The sequence below is a fragment of the Hippopotamus amphibius genome, chromosome 4, assembly GCF_030028045.1.
Source record: "Hippopotamus amphibius kiboko isolate mHipAmp2 chromosome 4, mHipAmp2.hap2, whole genome shotgun sequence".
Lineage (NCBI taxonomy): Eukaryota > Metazoa > Chordata > Mammalia > Artiodactyla > Hippopotamidae > Hippopotamus > Hippopotamus amphibius.
Window position 1 is genome coordinate 13,522,696 of NC_080189.1, and position 20,671 is coordinate 13,543,366.

Here is a 20,671-nt window from a genome sequence, read left to right on the forward strand (position 1 = left end):
TTCTAATAAAATGTTAATTTTTAATTATCAAAAATGTATAATATTCATGAATTGTATTTCAATAATTTATAACACTTATTCTATACTGAGTTAACACTTGAAGAGCTAAAAAAAGTTATTTCCATTTATATTTTTTGTTGGCGAGAAGATAGGTCCAATGGGAAAAAAAAATTCAAGCATAAAAACATTACATTATGATAGCATTCTTTGCTGAAAGTGCTAGGGAAATGCACATACAGGATAATCGACATTTTCAACGACTAAACGACTTACTCATTTTTGTAAATGGTTGATGAGTGTCAAATTGCTGTGTTTCAATTACACTGAATATGTTTAAGAGCGTGATGTAACAGTTTTATTTTAAAACATCAATATTTACATGACACCAGAAAGTATATACTTTGGCAACTCTAACTTCCCATGAAAAATTTTAGCTGTCAACTTAAAATGGAGGGGATACATGATTTTTCCAAATACTTTTAGGAAATACATGAGCAGAATAGGGTGTGGACCACTGCTTTACAAGACTGTGTCCCGATCAGTTTGGGGGACCTCTTATAGTAGAACCACCTGGGGAAGGTGGCTGCTTTTAAAAATGCAGATTCCTGGGCTCCACTCCTGGACTGAGTTACTTGATCTGGGTTGGACCCCAAGTCAGTCAGTTTTCAACATGCACCCCAGGTGGTTCTCATGCAAACCACCATTTAAGAAGCACTACTTTAGGGGGAAAAACTAGTATTTTACAGTATTTCAGCCATGGCTGCAAAGCGAGACACCTCAGGTATGTTTCTGATTGAGGAGAGAAGTGAAAGACGTTCAGTAAGAATCGGAGCTCACAAAGTAGCAGCACCCATGGAGGAGCCCGGGCCCAGGACCAGGCGGCGAGAAGGCAGGTGCTTCCCTGGAAGTCCCAGGGCGGCCGTAGAGCCCAACAGCAGAGGAGGAGCCACTCAGCCCAGGATCGTGCTTCCCACTGGGGGAGCTGAGAAGGTCTAGCCCTTCTCCATCCATTGAGTGTGGGGATTTCCTGGAACTAGCCTGGGGAAAAGTGGTATTTAGGAGGGACGGACTGTCACAGCAGTCAAAGCATGTGCTGCTGGGAAGCTGGCTGCAAAGCTGGGAAGCACTGAGAGAGTGGGGGGTGGGGATACTTGCCATGAACAGGCCCTTGGGATCCTCTGACAACACTGTGGGGACAGGGGAGGCCTTGGTTCCCTTTTGGTTCCAGGGTGGTCTAAAGTGCAGTCTCGGGCGCCCACCTGCTGCCCGATCACTGGGCCGTGTTCTGCAGCAGCTGCTCCCTCTTCCGAGGGTCACAGAAGAACTGCAGTTTCCTAGGGAGCAGTTTCACCTCCACGGGCATCGCTTCATACTCCTCACTGTCGATGCTAAAGGAGCCCCCTGTTCCCTGTGGAGAAGAGAATATTCAGAACAGCTCACACCCACGCCAGCTGCAATTCGTCATCACTAGAGCACCTGAGCTGGTTGTTATGGAAAAGATCATCCTCTCTGAGGATTTAGCCTAACGTTCTTTTAAAAGAATATTTCAGTGCCTGTGTCCAATACAGGGCTGGTTTGTGAAATGGCCCAACTCTACCACCATGAAAAAGGTTTAATTGGCTTCTGTCTCCTCCCAGAGTGTTTTAGGATTTGTAAAACAAGTTATCATTTTCAAATGCTTATTGAAAGACAAGGTCCTATCACATCTTTAAGGAATTCATAGGGCATATGTTTATGTCCTTCTCAGGCCTAATCTTTCTCAAATGAAAAGCCAGAAACACAGCCAATTCTCAGGAAAGCCATTATAGCTACTTGATTATTTTTATGGCTCTTCTTCAGGACTCACTTAGCTTTACACCTAAGGTATCACAACATTAATCTTACAGATTCTATAAAACCCTTCTGCAACTCATGCATTTCATTCAGCATTTGCTGTGTTGAAACTATGGTGCCAGCCACTGTGGGGACACCTTCTGTTTTACCTACAATCCTTTCTTAATTAATCCTTAGTTTAATAGCCACAAGTCTTCAGAGGCCATCTGTACTAAGCTTTTTTCCACTTACAGGTTATTCTACTAAGCTTGTCATTTCCCAGTACAGAAAAATTTACTGCCAGCCTGAAAACTGCTTCCAGATCCTTTCTAAAAAATGTGAAGCTAGAATCCACTATTAACATTTGCTAACTGGAGAATTTTGTGGGTTGTTATAGTAACCATTTGCATAATTTACATTCAGAAAAATAAAAGCTCAGGAGACCTAAGGATCACTTTACAGAACCTTGGCTTGACAACAGCAGAAGTCTTCAGGAGCCCAACTCTAAACCCGTGACTCAGAAGGGGCTTCTGTCATCGTTTCAGGTCTCCCTTAATATAACCCAGAGCCGAGCACGGCACTCGGCACGTACAAGGTACCTAAAAAAGGGCCTGTTAATAGAGTGGAAGGAGGGGAAAAAACACAAAGGAAGACAGACCAGGAAAGAACCACAAGCTGTGGGGTGGCTCAGCCCGGCTTACCTCGGGAAGAAGCAAAGTGCAGCAGCTGGCTTGGAGACACTCGGTGCCGTCAACATGCAGCTTGGGGTCTCTCACCTTTTTACTTCTGTTGGTACAGGAAAAAGCAAGCTTGGAAACCAGTGCTGGCAACTGCATTCAACTGCAAGAACATAGCAACTTCTGCCTGTCTTTTGATAAAATTAAGTAGATGGGCTCATGATTTCCTGAACCATAGGGTTCTGTGAGTAATTCTTCCCCCATGATTCTTGCTTAGCATTGAGGTACCTGCTACACTGAGAAGGTTTATTTATTGCAGAGAACTGTGCATGAAGACTGATTTTTTCTCTGAATTGTTCTTTATTTTGAAACAGTTCCATGTATACCTAATTCTTGGGCTATTTAAAAATCCCAAATTTCAAAATCAGAATGAAATTCTTTAGAAAAAAGTACTAAACTTTTGATATTTGGTACTTCTTGTGAGTCTGTCACTTGAAGGAGAAAATTTTTTATTCTAATTTAAACTAGATATTTATATGAACAACCAATCTTAGCTGTTCTTGGATGATTCCGCATATTGATATAAAGTCTACTCGGCATACTGCATCTTTACCTTGACTACATGGCTTTGGAGTAAAACTACCAGTCTCTACACACACACACATACCCCCTTATGTGTATGTACCCTTCATAGCTAGTCAGGGTCAGCGGAAGAGGGGTAAAAGCTAAGTCCATTCTTTATCATTAATTAACAACAGTAATTCTTTCATCTATGAAATTTCATCAATTCTCTAAAGCAACTTTACAATGTGCTAACCATATACCCAGAGGAAACAGACATTACTTGATTTCACTTCCTGTAGAGACCAAAAGGAAACCATGTTATTGCTGCTGCTGAAGCTGATGACAGCAATGATGCGGAACAGAATGACTTCGTCTAATTTAAGCAATATCATCAGTTTTTCTTCCTATTTTTGGATGTCAGTATTATGAAGGAGATTCAAATATAGCTGGTCCCACTGGTCAGACTCTCAACTAAGGCACTGTGTGGCTTCTGGACCCTTCCTAGGAGAAGACTTTTCCCTTCTTCCTTTTACTACAGTTAAGTAAATCAAAGGCTGCAGAAGCAGCTATTTAGCATCTGAAGAATTAGTACCAAAGGCGAGAACAACACAAACTGATGAAAGACATTGTGCTGCCGGTGCTGGTGCAGAGAATGAGTAGCCATGGAGACCCGGCCGTTGCAGCAGAAATCTCTAACCCTTAGATGGGCGCGAGAGGGAGCTCTGAGACAGAGCTCAGAAAAAGCTGAGCAGATTCCCAGTTGGCATGGTAACACGCAGCCTCCTCAGATGCTTTGAAGACTGGTGGAGGGTTGAGTGCATTCTTAACCAATAAAATTGTGGCAGAGGTAGGGCTTAACAAATCAGACAGGACTTGAAAGGGTATTTTGTAGTGGAAAGGGGAAAAAAAGCCTGGAAAATGTCCAAGGTACTCAGTAATTTTCAGGTTTTTCATTAATGCCCTGGGACGAGGGCAAGAATGGTAACTGATGCTGTGAAGAGCTTCACACTGAAAAAGACTTTTCCCACACAGTCCCTCAGATGAGACTCAAAAACAACCCTGAGATAGAGGTGCTTATATTATTCCATTCTATACACAGGAAAAAGGATTCAGAGAAGGTAAAGGATTTGTCCAAGTCATGAGGCCAGTAAGTGGCAAAATCAAGATTTGTACCCAGTATTTCTGACCCTGAAGCCAAAATTCTGGGCACAATACCACACTATGGTGAATCCTCTCATTTCAATCGAAAGACAAAGACGGCTCCCATACTCTGATCTTCCTGAAATGAATGGGGAAGGCCACAGGAGAGGTGCACTACACGTGCCAACCCAAATGAAAAAAGGATGCTATGGTTCCCAAACCAGACAAGTCCTCAGTTGGACCTCTGTCTTGGACTGCATGGGCACTCAGATTGGTAAAGTCTGAGAATATAAACCACTTAAAGCCTCACTGCCTACAAACCCCAGTCCACTTACCCTATAGTTATGAAGTCTCCTTTGCTGACGGTGTTGGGTTCCATGCAGATGTTCATAAAGTCTTCTTTGCTCTAAAAAGGTTAGGAAGACTAACATTAATGCTCTAAATTTTGGCCTAGGGAGCCTGTTGCCCTCCTTTAGCCTTGGAGGGTCGTAGTTGGAGCTGTGTATTACGGAGGGGACTTTACTTTCAATGACTTAATCCTGAATATTTTCAGTCCATTTTTTCTTTTTACATTAAGGCCTTTATTGAGGTATAATTTACATACCATAAAATTAATCTCTATTGCTTGCTTTTTTTTTTTTTCCACTACATACGTAAGCCACATAAAAAGGTTTGGAAGGTTGTCAAGTTCCGTTGCTTGCTAATAATCGTAGCTGTTATAGTCTCTAGGGTCCCCTCCCTGGCAGGCCAAGCTTTCAACCCCTCTCCCAGCAAGTCTCCATCCTCACTGTATGTCCTCCTCACTGTATCACACACACCCTACCAGCTTGACCAGCTTCTTGGTGTGGAGAGCCCCCAAGTATCTGTGTTTTCTTCAAATGTTCTACATGCAAACTTGGTGTGTGACCAGAGCTAAAGAGCGGCAATCCATTTATGCCACAGCAATGTTTTTAAAACTTTCCATTCCCAACCACAGAATGCTCTGGAAGAACTGAGCTACAAGGAAGTGCCTATAAAACCAGACTTGGTTCCTGTACTCCCCCCACCCCCCCAATTTACTACCGGTCAGTGGCTAGCAATCCAAATGTGGCCCTCTGTAAATCCATCCCAACACTTCCGTGTCTGCTTCAAGTAGAGGTTTGTTTCTTTCCGGACAAGTTAAAAATCCATAGCCCCAAGATCGCCCTCAGGCCTCTGAGAGGTGACAGCCTTCACCTAAGATGAAAGGGCACTACCAAAGCACAACTTTACATCTCAACTAGGAATTACAAAACACAGAAGGATAACTCTGCCCTAGGGTCAACCTTTAATTAAATGACTTATCGTCACCTATGTGACATGAACTCTTCTAAGTGCTAGGGCTGTGTCAATGAACCAAAAAAACAAAGAATTTCTGCCTACAAAGAACTTAAATTCTACCAGAGAGAGTGGAAGGGATAAACAAAACACAACCATAATAAAATAATAAACTATCACATATATTAGAAGTATGCTAGAGCATGTTGGTATAAAAATAGTAAACTATAGAGTGTGTATGTATGTTAGCATAAATGGCAAATTATAGAGTATATTAGAAGTATCATTAGAGTATATTATAAAAATGAGATAAAAGGTGGTACTGGTGGGATTTTTAGCATATGTGCTGCCAAAGTGAGCACGATTGCTGGCATTGTTAAAGAGGGATCCAGGTGGGCCTCAATGACAAGGTGACTTCTACACAGACACCTGAAGGAGGTGAGGGCGTTGTGGAAATCAGGGCAAACTTTAGCCACCATCACCTGGAGGGCCTGTTACAACTCAGAATCTGGCCCCATTCTCAGAGCTCATGGCTCAATAGATCCTTCATTTCTAACAGCGTCCCAAGTGATGTTGCTGTTGTTGATGTAAGGCCCACACTTTGAGAAACACTGGTCTAGGGAAGCTCAGTTCACACAAAGGGCACTGCCAGGGCAGGGGCCTCACGTGGGAGCGGGTCTGACATGGAAAGGAACAGCAGGGAGACTGGTATGGCTGGAACAGAGTGAGAAAAGGGGCCGAGAGGAGATGGAGTCAGAGAGGACGGTCACTGGAGCAGTAGGGCCATGGATACCTCTACAAGCAAGTTGGCCGTTAGGCTAAGTGAAGCAAGGAGCCATTGGAAGGTTCTAAGCAGAGAAATATTTTGCTTTTTTTTTTTTTAAATTAGGATCTCTCTGATTACTGTGTTCAGAGAATGAAAAGGGAAAAGGGCAGGGAGAGCACTTAGGAACCTACTGTAATAATCAGGCTAAAAGACGATAGTGGCTTGGATCAGTTGGCGGTGGAGACCATAAGACATGCTGGCAATATTTAGAAGGTGAAGCCACCTTCCTCCAAGATCTGATGTGAGGAGAAAGATGTTTGGCCTGAACAACTAAAAGAATGGAATTACAATCAACTGCGCTGGAGGAAACTGAGGATGAGGCAGTTTTCAAGGGGTGCAAGGGAAGATCAGGAGCTCAGTTTTGGACATGCCAAGACTGAAATGTATATTAGACATCGAAGGGGTAAGTTAAGTAGATATAATACAAGTCTAGGATTTGACTTCTGTAAAGAGTGCAAGTGGGAAAACCAATGTATTGTACTACAATAACAGATTCAATGAGAAAGCCTTGTGTCAATAGTGGCTGGAAAGGTACCTGATAAAATTAAATATCCACTCATGACAAAAACTCTCAGCAAGCTAGGACAGGAATGGAAGGGAACTTCCTTAATCTGGTAAAGGGTATCTACAAAAAAACAAAAAACAAAAAAAAAAAAAACACCACATCAAACTCAAGAATGAAGCACTGAAGACTTTCTCTCTAAATCAGGAATGAGACACAGACACCTGCCCATCACTGCTTCTGTTCAACACCATACTGAGGTCCTCGCCAATGTGATAAGACAAAAGATTAAAAGACCAAGTATTTGAAAGGAAAAAATCACATCAACTGCACTATTTGCGATTGATATGACTGAATGTATAGAAAATCTAAAGGAATCCATAAACTTAACATAATAAGAATTGTTAGGTTGCTGATGCAGCATCAGTATAAAACATCAATTACATGTCCATCTACTAAATCAGATAGTTAAAAAATGACATTTTAAGAGGTACTATTTACAACAGTATCAAAAATTAAGATAACCAGGGATCTACCCAGCAAGACAAAATGTTATAGAGAAAACTATAAAACTTCACTGAAAGACATTAAAACCCTAAATAAATGAAGAGATATGCCATTGCATACGACAGAAGAGTCAGTATTGTAGAAATGTCATTTCTCCTCAAACTGATCTACAGGTTCAATGTAATCCTGATCAATAGTATAACAGATTTTTATGTGGAACTTAATAAACATTCTAAAAGATTTACTGAAGTCAAAGAGCCAAGAATAGCCAAGATGCTCTTTAAGAAGAAAAACAGAGGGACTTATAAAACTAGAATAATCAAGAGAAACATAGTACTAGTACGAATATAGAAAAATAGAGCAAAAGAATAGACTAGAAACATCTCCATGTATACAGATACTTAATGATGACAGACGTTTACTGCAGATCAGTGGGAGGGGGCCAGGGCGGGGGGCACATTTCAATAAATGGTGCTTGGACAACTGGCTTTCTATACGGAAAGGATATAAAATTGGAGCCTTACCACCATCATTCACAAAACTCAGTTTCAGATGGGAGTATTTCTTTTTAAAATAAATATGGAATCATTTGATGCAAATCATATTAACCTGGTTTTTCATTTAACAATATAAGATGAACATCTTTCCATGACAACAAGCATAGAGAGAACATTTTAATTACATGTACCAAAAGCTACTTAATCAGTCACCTGATGAGTTTGTTTCACATATTTTGCTATTATAAATACAGTGAACACAGCTCTACAAGAGATCCTAATTTTCAAACATTCCATACCCCTAAAGCCTCTTTCAGACTCTGAATAGACTTTTTTTTAATGATAAATGAACATTTTGAGATATTACATGGCAGCTTCATTGTCTTTGAATATTTTATTGCATTTGCTTTTATTTTTACAAAGAAGATAGAAAAAAAGAAGATGAGTGTGCTGCTGCTAGTGATAAGCAGCCCAGGATCATATACTTTTATAACTGGCACAAAGATAAAAAGCTCTCGGCATTCCGAAGGCGGCTAATCTCAAGCCACGATCACATACTCACTGAACTCAATCCATTCACTGGTATTCAATCATCAGAGCAAAGAACAAGGTTAAAGAACATGAACAAATACATACATATCATCAGAGACTGGGTATAAAGGAAATGTATAATTAGAAATGTTATCTTTCTTTTTAAAGTTCCTCTTTTTAACAGAGTATTTTTTTAACCTTAATACATTTACTTTTACCAATATTTTCAGAACTCCATTATGTAAGAAATAAGGGACTCTCCACATAATGTGTCATCTGATTATTTCTGAAGGATAAATTTCTAGAAATATGCTTAATAGGGCTGAGGGTAGGCTTATATTTCAGATGCTTAATATATACTGCCAAAATATACACTGCCAAAATGCCATGGAGAAAGGGTGTTCCAATTTCTCTTCCCCTCAAGAAACACTGACAGCCCATTTCCCCACCCACACCAACACTGCACACTAGCATGCTTTTTAATCATGGCAATTCAATATTTACTATTTTAATTTGTATTTATTTGATATTGAGCATTTGTTCTGTTTCCTTACCTAAGAAATTCAAATAGAAGTTATATCTACCTGATAGTGCAGTTATGAGGATTATATGAGCTGACACTGTAAAATTCTTAGGACAGTCTTAGCATGTAGTAAATATAAGCGATTTTTTTAATTTCCTTTGTGAATTTCTATTTTTACCCTCTGCCTGGTGTTTATATTAATTCTTTTCCCATTTCTTATTAATTATCCTAAGAGTTTAATATAGAGGAAAGCTATTAACTCCTGGCCTATCACATCCTAATATTTTTCCAATTTGTCATTTAAAATTTTTGTTTATAGTTTCTTTTTTATTAGAAGTAGACAAATGCATCAATATGATTTTTGCCTTAGGTGCCAGGCTTAGAAAGGTTTGTCCATCCAAGTTTATATTGATAATCACTTAAAATTTCTCTCTAGTGCTTTAATAGTTTTATTTTCTTACATTTAACCCTTTAATCCAACCGGAATCAATTTAGAAGGTGAAAAGAGCTATGTGATCCAAATGTTACACAATGGACATGCATTATTTTATAATGACAAAGCAACCCAATACTCTGAATATTAATATTGGAATCAAACTTCTCACTACACTTGTCTCCCTCATTCATCTTACTGCATTCATACATACAATTCCATGTGCCAATTTTCAGACTGACCAGGTCAATTGTGAACATACTACTTTGACTTACACAAAAGCTAACCATAGTATTAGTCCACGGTTAGCAATAACTTTCCTATTGACATTCTCATTAACATAAACTACTAAGGTTCTCTCTAGACCAGGGGTCAGTAAGCCCTTACTGTGAATAGCCAGACAGTAAATGCTTGAGGCTTTTGGGCCATTCGGTCTCTGTCACAACGACTCAGCAATGCCACTGCAGCACAAGTGTGCCCACGGACAACGTGGACATGGATGAACACGGCTATGTTCTGATAAAACCTTACTTATGGATGTTGAAACAAATTTCGTATACTTTTCACCTATCGCAAAATATAATTCTTCTTTTGACTTTATTCTGACCATTTAAAAACATAAAATCAATTCTTAGCTTGCAGACTACAGTAAAACAGGTGGCAGACCAGTTTGCCAAACTCTCCTTTATTTCAAAAAAAATTTTTTAGTGTATTGTTATATCAGCACTGTCCAGGAGAACTTTCTACACTAATGGAAATGTTTTATATTTGTGCTTCCAATATGGTAGCTAAGCACTTCCACATATGGCTACTAAGCACTTGGCATGTGGCAGAAGAAATGAGTTTTGAATTTAATTTGTAATTAAAGTAGCTACATGTGGCTAGTGGCTACCATTTTGGACAGTGCATGTCAATAGATTGGACCCAATATGTAAATATAGATATAGATGTTTGTGTGTATGCATATATATATTTATATAAATGTAGATGTATATATAGGTTTTTCTCCTAGAGACCTAAGTCTACATATTTAATATAGTCACAAAAATAATGGATATTTCCACAATTTTTCATTCCTATGACAAATGGGAGTAGGCTAACTCCATTTCTTTTCTTTTTCTTTTTTTTTTTTTTTGGCCACTCCATGTGGCATGCAGGATCTTAGTTCCCAGACCAAGGATCGAACCCACGCCCCCTGCATTGGAAGCAAGGCGTCTTAATGACTGGACAGCCAGGGAAGTTCCTAACTCCATTTCTAAAGGCCTTTTGCCCTCAGTTCTCTCAGGCAGAAAGCCTGGTGACAGATCCTTGATCAGAGCCCTGCAAGCTTTTAGGCACTTCACTCCACTGTTTGTTCTCAGTGCTATTATTCCTCAAAGGCACCCCACATCCTCTTGTTCCGGATCCTTCCCTCTCTATCCCCACAGGGTAAAAATAAAAACATCAATTAGTGGAAGAGCATGTAGCCTTTGTCAGTTTTCCCAAATGCTTTTCTAATTTAAAAAAAAAAAAGCACACTTACTGCCAGGTCAAGCTGAGTATTCCGGGTCGCGATGGACAGTTCAAGGGTGGACAGCTGCACTTCTTTCCAGACCTCTGGGCTCACCTCTTGGGGGGCTGTGTGAATGCATTCAATACAGGTCAACTTCCCCCACGAACACTTCAGCACCACCACCCGCGGCTCAGATGGCCTCCCAAGCCTGTCTGCTGACTCCCCACCTTAGTTTTCTTTCTACCATAGTTCTTATACATAGGATAAAGAGCCAGGCTCCAAATGGAATCTCTATGCCTGAGACATCCCTACAAAAGCACCCACAATAACAAAAAGGTTGGTGACAGAAAGAGGGAGTCACTGTGAGTCACAAATGACACAGGCTGTTTCTGTTCATGGGACACAGCTGCTGCTGCTTGGGGCCTGAGCTGTGCACACAGAGGGCTGAGCTCAGTGATGCTGGAAAGGCTTCCCCTGCTCTAGGAGAGGCTAACATTGACATTGGGGGGCCTGCTGTAGGCAGTCCGGAGCTGACCAGGGCTTTCCAATCTTCAGTCCCCAGGCTGCTCACCGTCCTGTGGCTGTGCCCAGTAGGACGCGAGCCTCCGCAATATTCTCCTGTACAAAGAGGGCCGTGGAGGGGTCTCTTCTGCTCCACTGGGAGGTCTCTCTGTAGGTCCCGTGTACGAGATAGAGGCTTGATGGGTCTGAGGCCACTCCTTTCAATGTGAAGAGAGAAAAACTTTTATCATGCAACACAATTCTACGAAGGACAGTATTCTACCCATATCTGCTTGAAAGCTAACTAGTAATCTCCTCTCACTGGATGAAATTCTCTCTAATTTGGAGCATGGAATCCTCGAGCTTTCTTTTCCTATTGAAGGCCTATCTTGAAACCAGAACCCAGTGACCGTGGTCTCCACGGCTCTCCTAACACAGAGCAGAGAGGAGACCAAGGTGGACCAACAAGCAACCACTGCTTATACTTGTCCAAGGAAACCTCAATACGAACGAGCACAGAATCATCCCATGATAAATTTATCTTTGGAGATGGTGACACAAACATGAAATTGCTGAAATCCAGTTGCATCACATACCTTCTTCACTTCTGTTGTCACATTCCACTCAGAGGCCAGATTGGTTTAGTCCAGCCTCGAAATCCAGCCCAAGGCTTCTCATTCCTACTTCAAAGGCTATCGTTCTCACACTCTAGATTTGTCTTTTTCCTGGCACCCCAAGTCCAGGACCATCCTGGGCCCCATCAGCGTCCCCAGGGATAATTAAAACAACACCCTAGCCTCTCAGCTCTTGACATCACCTCTAACCTACCGAAGCCACCCATTTCCATAGCCACATCCTGGCCCTTATTGGCACCCAGAACTACTCCAACTTAGAAATCTAAAGCCCTGATATCCTACTATCTAATCACTTCCCATATTCTGCTGGTTCACTCTTTTGTGCCCAATGGCTCTTAGGGTGAACTACTCCCCTGTTCTCTAATTTCCATATGGTGAATTACAAAACAGTAACAATTCTGACTTCTCTCCCTCCATCTCTTACTCCTCTCCAAATCCAGAAAGACCCAACCCCTTCTCTTCTCTCTGAAAGTGGCCATCCTGCGGACTCACATATCCACTGCTTCCTCATGCAGTGAGCTTACTTAGCAGTCTCTGCCCCAAAGGAGATGTTTTAAGTGGATAAATTCAATTTGGAGTATTAGGAAATCAGATTGTGACCACGTGTCCAAGCTGTGTCCTTCATTCCTGCTGACATTTATAAAGCTGGTATGTTGATTTCCAACGGCTTTGTTCCTGCATTTGTTTTCATAACTTGGTTCAAAGTCAGAGAAGGAAGAGAAGCGTGTGATTTAGGCGCCCGTGAGACCCCTAATCACACCAAGCTCTCAGAGGCACTGAGAATCCCAGCCTCTGACCACACCATTTGTCCTCAGCACCAACCAAATGACCAGCGGATTACCTTACATCACTCTCTTTGCCCATCGCTTTTGGCCATTTTGTGCCTTCATTCTTCCATAATGTGTGCCCTGAAAAGCCCCCATTCTGGATCAGTCTGTCACTGGGTGTCTGTACTCCTACATCATGGCTCAAGATTATTAGAGGGGAAATAAAACACTCCTGCTGAGCACTGACACAGGGAAAGCAATCACCCAAAGGAGCATATCCACGTCACAACGAATTCTTAGTCTAAGGTCTTCTATGCCATTTGAGAATCCTTCCAAACCTCCCTATTTTCATCTTTCTTCAAAATCCTCCACACCACCACCCCCATCACTTTCAAAAGATAGCTTGCTTCCTGCACTTCAGTGAGAATATCAAGACATCAGGGAGAACTGCATTACCTCTTTATAAACATGTTTTCATCTAACCTCTTCTTTATTTCTCTCCTATCTCAAGGCAAAAGGTGACCCTGCCCCTGTCCAAGGCGAGTCCAGGACTTTGGACCCCACTCCCTTCCATTTGCTCATGGAATTGGCAGAGTCAGTCATGCTTTTGGTGTCCTTTCTCTCTTCTCCTCTCATTCTTTTTCTCTTTTGCTTCGGGGAATAAAGACATGGATATCTCTCCAATTAAAAAACACAAAAACAGAACACGCCACTGACCCTCTATTTTTCACTAGCTTTTGCCGTTTTTATCTCCTCTTCAAAGTCGAGTCTCCTGAAGGCATGGCTCTTCTGCCTCCACTTCTTTACCTTCCATTTATTCCTGAACTTTCTGCAATGGCTTCAGCCCCTCCACCTAAGAGGTTACCAAACCTTCAGAGGGTGCCAAATTCAACGGATACTTACTTGCCCGTCTCTGTTTAGACTCTCTGCCATTGCTTCTTGAAACCTCACTCTCTTCCTGAAATGCTCTTTTCCATTGGCTTCTATGTCCATACTTCCTCCTAGAGTTTCTCTTAGGAGTTCCCAGGCATCGTTTCTGGCTCTTTATATGATGCCTATTCCTGGCCATCTATCTCAATAGTAACTTCATCAAACCCATAGCTTGATGCCACTCTACACTTTCGACATTTAAATCTATTTTTTTTTTTTTTTTTTTTTGGCACACGGGCTTAGTTGCTCTGTGGCATGTGGGATCTTCCTGGAGCTGGGATCGAACCCGTGACCTCTGCATTGGCAGGCGGATTCTTAACCACTGTGCCACCTAGGAAGCCCTAAGTCTATTTTTTTTTTTAGCCCAGATCTGTCTGAATTCCAGACCAAAGTCATGACTGTGTGGCCACTTGTCTGCACCACCAGTACGTTAAACTCAGTATGTGCCAAACTGGAAATTTCATCTTTCTTCACAAACTTGATCCTTCTCTAATGTTATCAGCATTCATGGAAAACTCTAGTCACCAAACTCTAGTCCCTCACACCGGAAATCTAGGAATACTACACGTCCTTCCAACTTTCGAGGGTGGTACCTCTTTAATCCATCCTCTGTGGTCAAAATTCACTGCACCACCTTGTCTAGACCTCATCACTCCCCACCTGGATTACGTTAACACTTTTCCATTCGATGTCTTTGCCTTTCACTACCCATGCCCAATCTCCTGCCCACATTGTTACCAAACAATTTTTCTAAAGTGAAAACCTGCTCTCGCCATTCCCCTGCTTCAGACTCAATAATCCTCTAGTGTTTTAATGATAAAAGTCAGATCGCACATCAAAACCTGCCATAGCGGCCCTGACCTAACCCTCAAAGTCCCCTTCTCGCCATCCTACTGCATTGGCCACAATTAATGACCATCTTACACCACTGTGACTTCACACATCCTGACCTCTCCACTTGGAATGCCATTTATCTAGTTCTGTATGTATTTCAAAATTTGGCAAAAGTGTCACCTTCCCTGAGCTGACTTTACCAACCTTCAGTCAGAGGTAAATGCCCCTCCTCTCTGCTTCCAACTTATTCTTTCCATATTTCTCTCTTAGCATTTGCCAAAGTGCTGATTTACTTGGACCTCACTCCCTGCACTTGAATACTTCTTGAGCGCAGGAAAACTGTCTTATTTGACTTTGTATTCCAACTATATAGCAGGGCTTGCTACACAATAGGTATGCAATAATTGTTTGCTAAAGCAATGATGAAAACAGTTTACATGCTCTCAGATTCTACAACTTAAATATGTAGTTATGCTATTTCTTCCTGAATGCACTCTCTACTCCACCAATGAAATTATTCCCTCAAGCAGTAATGCATTTTACTCACACAATTTGTCTTAGGTATAGAAAGTCCTTGCCACCCCCCAAGTTCCTTTTAATAATTATGTAGTTTGGTTACCCTTAGTACTTTAATGGTTTTGTTATCCAACTGGAATTTATTTAGAAGGTAAAGGGAGCTATGTTTTCCAAATGTTTTGCAATGGGCATATATTACTCTTATAATTCTAAAAACACTCAATACTCTGAATGTTAACATTAAAACCAAACTTTTAACTACATTCAAACTTCATCTGCCAATTTTCAGATTGGTCAAACTGTAAATATACTACCTTGATTTGCATAGAAGCTGAACACAGTATATAATACACAGATAAATACAACTTTTCTATTAGCATTTTCGTTAATATACATTGTTGAGCTTTTCTCTAGGCCAATATTTTTCATTGTATAGTCTACAGCAGCACTGCCTGGTAGAACTTTCTCTGATGATGGCAATTGTCTCTGTACCTGTACTGTCCAATACAGCAACTACTACCCATATGTAGCTAGTTTGAAAAAGCATAGCTTGAAGCACAAAGCATAGTTTGAAACCAACTATATTATACATAAGCCTATATGATTCGATATATTCAGATACAAATCTTCAATTCATTTCCAGATACTAATATCGACACACTTGCAAATAATTAATGAGATACACGTCACTGTGTTCAAGGTTTGTCTGAGTAAGAGCGAGTGAATGAACAGAGAAAGGGAAGTGAAATACTAAAATGAAATTAAATATGGGCTTGGTAATGGAGGGAATGAGCTGGTAGAGGAGAGGTACCAGAACAGGAATGCTTTCTACATCCGTATGTAAGTAAATATGCCCCATTTTAGCGTTGGGGCACACCATATATATCTGTAGCAAGAAGTTTTTAAAAATTGCAAAAACACACATCATGCAGGAACGACAAAACACTAGAGGTCAAGTTTCTACACTGAAAGCTGCATTTACCTTAAGAGTGCTGAAAAAGTGGGCTGCTTTGGTTTTTAAAGGCCCGAGATACCAGTACCTGAGAAAGATCAAGATAAAAATCAAATTAGAACATTAAAAGGGCTATCAATGTGCTAGATACCATTCATGACAGATAATACACTAGAATTGCACCACCTCTACCATGTGTGTCTGCTCTGGCAGCTTGGAGATTGTAGTTGAGGATAAAAAAAGGATTACAGTAAGTTTTTAATCTGCATTTGAATACCATGTCAAACAGTACATAATTAGTTATACAGCAGCTAGATCCTTGCAATTTACAAGGGATATATAATCAGTCTCTAAATTCACAGGTATCACTGTAATATATACTTTCTACCATGGAATACAGTTGAGCATGCATTCCAAACAAGTGGAGAGTGATAAAGCCGCAGTGAGATGCAGATGCTGGCTGCTGATGTATTACTCATGAGCTAAATGACTGGATTCTGTACACCGTGTTCTCTCTCACACACAAACATACAATTACAATCTGTAAAGCGGCATAATTTCACATTACTCATGTTATGCAGCTTGAAAATGGCAAATGTGAGATCTGGGAATGAAGAGGGTCTACTTCATGTTGCTAAATACCTAAAAGCTACTGAAGAGAAAAAGATGCCTAGTTGGAATTAGAAAAGTGGCATAAAGTAGATACCTCTCTTAAAACCTATCTCTGTCACCTACCAGCCCATCTTAACTGCTCCCTATCTGATTCTGATCAATGTGCATTTATTCAGCACTTACTGTGTATATGGAGGAAACGAAGCAACATAAAGAATATAAAACTCTTGCCTTTGAGGGCTTCTAATTTGAGAAAATAAGGCCCCCCAAAGTAATAGAAAACAACAAATAAACATTTATATGACATGGTACAAACTGATCGCTATTTATTGGTAAGGAGAGTCAAGAAGGCACAAGAAATCATTAAGGGCCTAAAATCACTGAAGCAGCCACACCTGCATAATGAATGACACGAGAACAAAGTAAGGGCATGAGGCCTAGAAACATGGGCTGGATTTAGGTACATGAAAGAGGGAAGAAAATCATTTCAAGCAGGAGTAGTAAAAGTAGGGGAAACACAAGAGAGTAACAGCCAGAGCAAAGACTCTATTTAAAGCAAAGATACACAACTCTGTAATTAGGGGTGCTGACGGATGAAGCTGGGCGTTGAACGCCCGAATAAGGAGCTGAGCGATCCAACAAGCCACATAGAACCATTCTAACTACCATCCACGTACTACCGCAATGCTGTTAATGAGGGCTTTGATCATCTAATTTTTTTTTGTTTTTGTTATTTTGGTTTACAGCTTACTCAATGATTTGCTTCTTTTCCCAGTTACCCAGACAGAAACACATCCCAGCCAAGGCGGTTTATGTCTAAACTGCCTGCAGTTCCGCCCATCAGTATCAGTAGCAAATTCTGACACTGCTTGCAGCCTTCCTGAGGCCAGCTAGGAAAGAGTTTCTCTCATCCCGACGGTTTCTCCCACAACACACAGGGTGACTCAGTGGATGGTCCTAGTCCAGGTATAACAACAACCAGAATTTTAAAATCCACTGCTCAGAAATCACACAGAATACGGGCCCGTGTGTGATATTCCTAAAGGGCTGACCTATGCTTGTGCTCAATACATTTAGAAAGCAATTTGCTCTCATCAGACTTTCTCAGGGGAAACTAAGCAATTCCTCTTGGTAAACTGCTGGTATTTGAGATTACAGATCAGACACACAGATGACTTGTGGAATCAAGATAACCACGGCATACTTGCAAATAAAAACTGTGAAACATTAAAGAGCACGGTGTATGATAGAACATAGTGGTATCTCTCTTTTGACAGTCCACTGTCAGGAACTTCATTAGCAGGAATAACCAAGTGAAACAAATCAGAGAAATTTCTGTAGGCACTTCCCTGGCGGTCCAGTGGTTAAGACTTCACCTTCCAATCCAGGGGGTGTGGGTTCAATCCCTGGTCGGGGAGCTAAGATCCCACATGCCTCGTGGCCAAAAAACCAAAACAAAACAGAAGCATGTTGTAACAAAAATTCAATAAAGACTTTAAAAATGGTCTACATCAAAACAAAACAAAAAAAATCTTAAAAAAAAATTTCTGTAAAGAAAATGAGGCAGGAATGCCTTCAATGTGAAAGAGGAGTTTCCTGATAACAGCTGCATGTGAGGTCAATCAGAATTCATTTTAACTGCACTGAAATTGTAAGCCCACTTTCAAGAAGGGGTCAAGAAAACACAACGCCGGCCGGCTAGGAGCGAACTTCACGCCACGTCTCCTTCAGCCCCACCTCAGGAAGCCCTGCCTACGCGGCCTCCCCACACGAACAGGACACACACCCTCTTTCCAAGCTGGTAGTCTTATTCTACGCAAAGAAGTCTCCAAAAATAAGCCTGTTCCCGTGAGAAGCCACAGGTGGCCCTCTAATCACCTCCTCCACAGGCCTGTTTCTTCCACCTCCCAACACAGCCAGGCATCTGCCATTCTTCCTCCTCTGAAAGAGGTGGCCTGGGGGTCTGTGGATCTGCTCGGCCTTCAGAAAGAACAGCTCTGGAAGGGGTGGGGGCGTGGGGGGTCTTCTGACCAGGGTTGTTAAAGCTCCATGAGGCTGTGGCCCCAGTGCTGCCTCTGACTTGGTACCTAGCCAAGTAGGCTGCGGGAGGAGAGGCCATCCAGTGCCCCTCCGGTCTGGCCTGGCCTCACTCACGCTCAAATATGACCTCTAGAAAGAGATGTACGCTGCTCCTCTTGAGCTTCCGCCAAGCTAGTGGGGAGGAAACTGGAACCTTCCCCAGCCCCACTTCACATAAGAATGTAAACCTCTACCTCTATTATTCATACATAATTCAACTGCCAGGCCCACCATGCTTACTCCTAGATCACTACATAGTGCAACTGCAAAGACAGGGAGAGAATAAGAAGATGTTTCCAAATCACCACACGTTAATACAGTGCCCCTTTACTTGCTAACTGAGACGCCAGCATCTCGGAAGGATCCCCATCGAAGGCTGGTCAGTGCAAACACAGGCTGTTCCTTTTCACCCTGGAAATTAAATACATTTAATTTAAATTAATGGTGACAATAACTTGGAACTCTCTACAGGTAAGTAACCAGCAAACGTTCATGGCCTACATTTCATCAAACCAAAATTCTAAAAGGAATGTTCCAAATTTAAGAAATTAATTCTGTGAGTGCTCAGTAAAAGTACTTGAATAAACTGTCCTGTAAAATGAAACTAACTTTTATGTATTAGGCTTCATGAATCTGCTGGCCAGAAAACATAGTATCATCCTTCAGACTGTAATCACTATGCAGATTCTTGGACCAATTAGGTCAGCAAGAATTTCTTCTCTCTCTTATACTTGTCCAAGGCAAAGAGAATTTAAGCCTGCATTCTCTTTGGAGGGCCCAGAGCTGTCAAGGAAGATCAGAATCTTGGTATGTATAATCCTCCTGAATATCTGAAAATACAGCCAGATATTTGTCATAACAAATCAGGATGAAAAATGATTCGGATTTAGTCCAATGCTTTATGGCCAAATACTGTATGTTATAATTGGCGAGTTTCTGATAAATCAGTGAGTTTAGCAACATACAGAAAACACACAATTGAGCCACTGCCTCTAAGAGTTTATACCTCATGATGGGCTTTCCTATCTGAAAATATATACACCAGGATTCGGAAAGAGACTTTAACTGTAGCTCAGAATTGCAGCTAAAGCCCGAGGGTACCCCCACATTCTAAAAGGAGCTGCCAAATGCCAGACACAACTCCACAGTATTTGCTAAATGGGCACAGAACCAGCTTGGTTTCCACTATGCCATCATTAGAACCAGTGTAAGCAGAAGATTAGGAACTAGAGGAGAATCCTTGGCACTGTAAGTTGTTGGCTTAGAAAAGTGTCTAAGTCTTCTTAGGAGAGGTGGTCCTTCCCCCTCAGTCCCACTTTCACTCCTGTTCCCACTACACTGAAACAAGTGAGGGTTTTCTAGGAAAAACACACACAAAGAGGGCCAGCCTATAAGTAAAAGACACTGGCCTCTCATTCCTTGGTTGTGTATCTGTTGAAGAAGATTTGCTTTTCTGCTCTCTGCACCTGCCTAAGCAAGAGAAAAAGAAACTAGAGGGAGACGGTAGAGCAAAGAGGTGATGGTAAGGTAACCCACGACTGGCACAGCAAGGATGTATTAGTCTCCTGGGTACCAAGTGCATACTGTGGAAGACAGGAGGGCTTTGGCCATTCTGACTATATAAAGCTAATCATTCATTCATTCATTCATTTTTTTCATGAATCATCATTAACAGATATATATTATATATTAGGAACTAGTGATAAAAAATGTGCTCAAAGAGCTCGATATAATGGCAGCGGCGGGGGACACAGAGACAGACAATAACAACACAATGCAGTAGGTTCAAAGAATATAGATATGTATTAAGTATTATGAAAGTACAGAGCAGGTACAACTGTATAATGAGAGAGAGCAAAGGAGATGGATGGTCTGGGAAAACACAATGTAAATTTTAAGACAAACCACAAATTTTAATGAATAAGGTAAAATGTGAACAGACTGATTACTAGTGGACTGAATCAGTGGAAACCTCTCAACAAAAGTCCACGACCAGACAGTTTCACTTATAAATTTTACCAAACATTCAAAGGAGAATTGATACC

At 41.2% G+C, this 20,671-nt stretch overlaps 1 protein-coding gene across 2 annotated transcripts in view; it reads right to left on the reverse strand.

Annotated features, from left to right (window-relative positions):
* Window positions 1–20,671, reverse strand: part of AGK (acylglycerol kinase) — a 78,902-nt gene continuing 58,231 nt past the window's right edge. For both annotated transcript variants that reach the window (XM_057730601.1, XM_057730602.1), the window contains exons 10-16: window positions 18,958–19,037; window positions 15,966–16,023; window positions 11,372–11,519; window positions 10,831–10,925; window positions 4,529–4,599; window positions 2,514–2,598; window positions 1–1,408 (exon numbers count right to left, since the gene is read on the reverse strand). In XM_057730601.1, coding sequence (XP_057586584.1) covers window positions 1,271–1,408; window positions 2,514–2,598; window positions 4,529–4,599; window positions 10,831–10,925; window positions 11,372–11,519; window positions 15,966–16,023; window positions 18,958–19,037 — 675 coding nt within the window. In that variant the 3' untranslated portion in view covers window positions 1–1,270. The remainder of the gene's footprint in view (window positions 1,409–2,513; window positions 2,599–4,528; window positions 4,600–10,830; window positions 10,926–11,371; window positions 11,520–15,965; window positions 16,024–18,957; window positions 19,038–20,671) is intronic.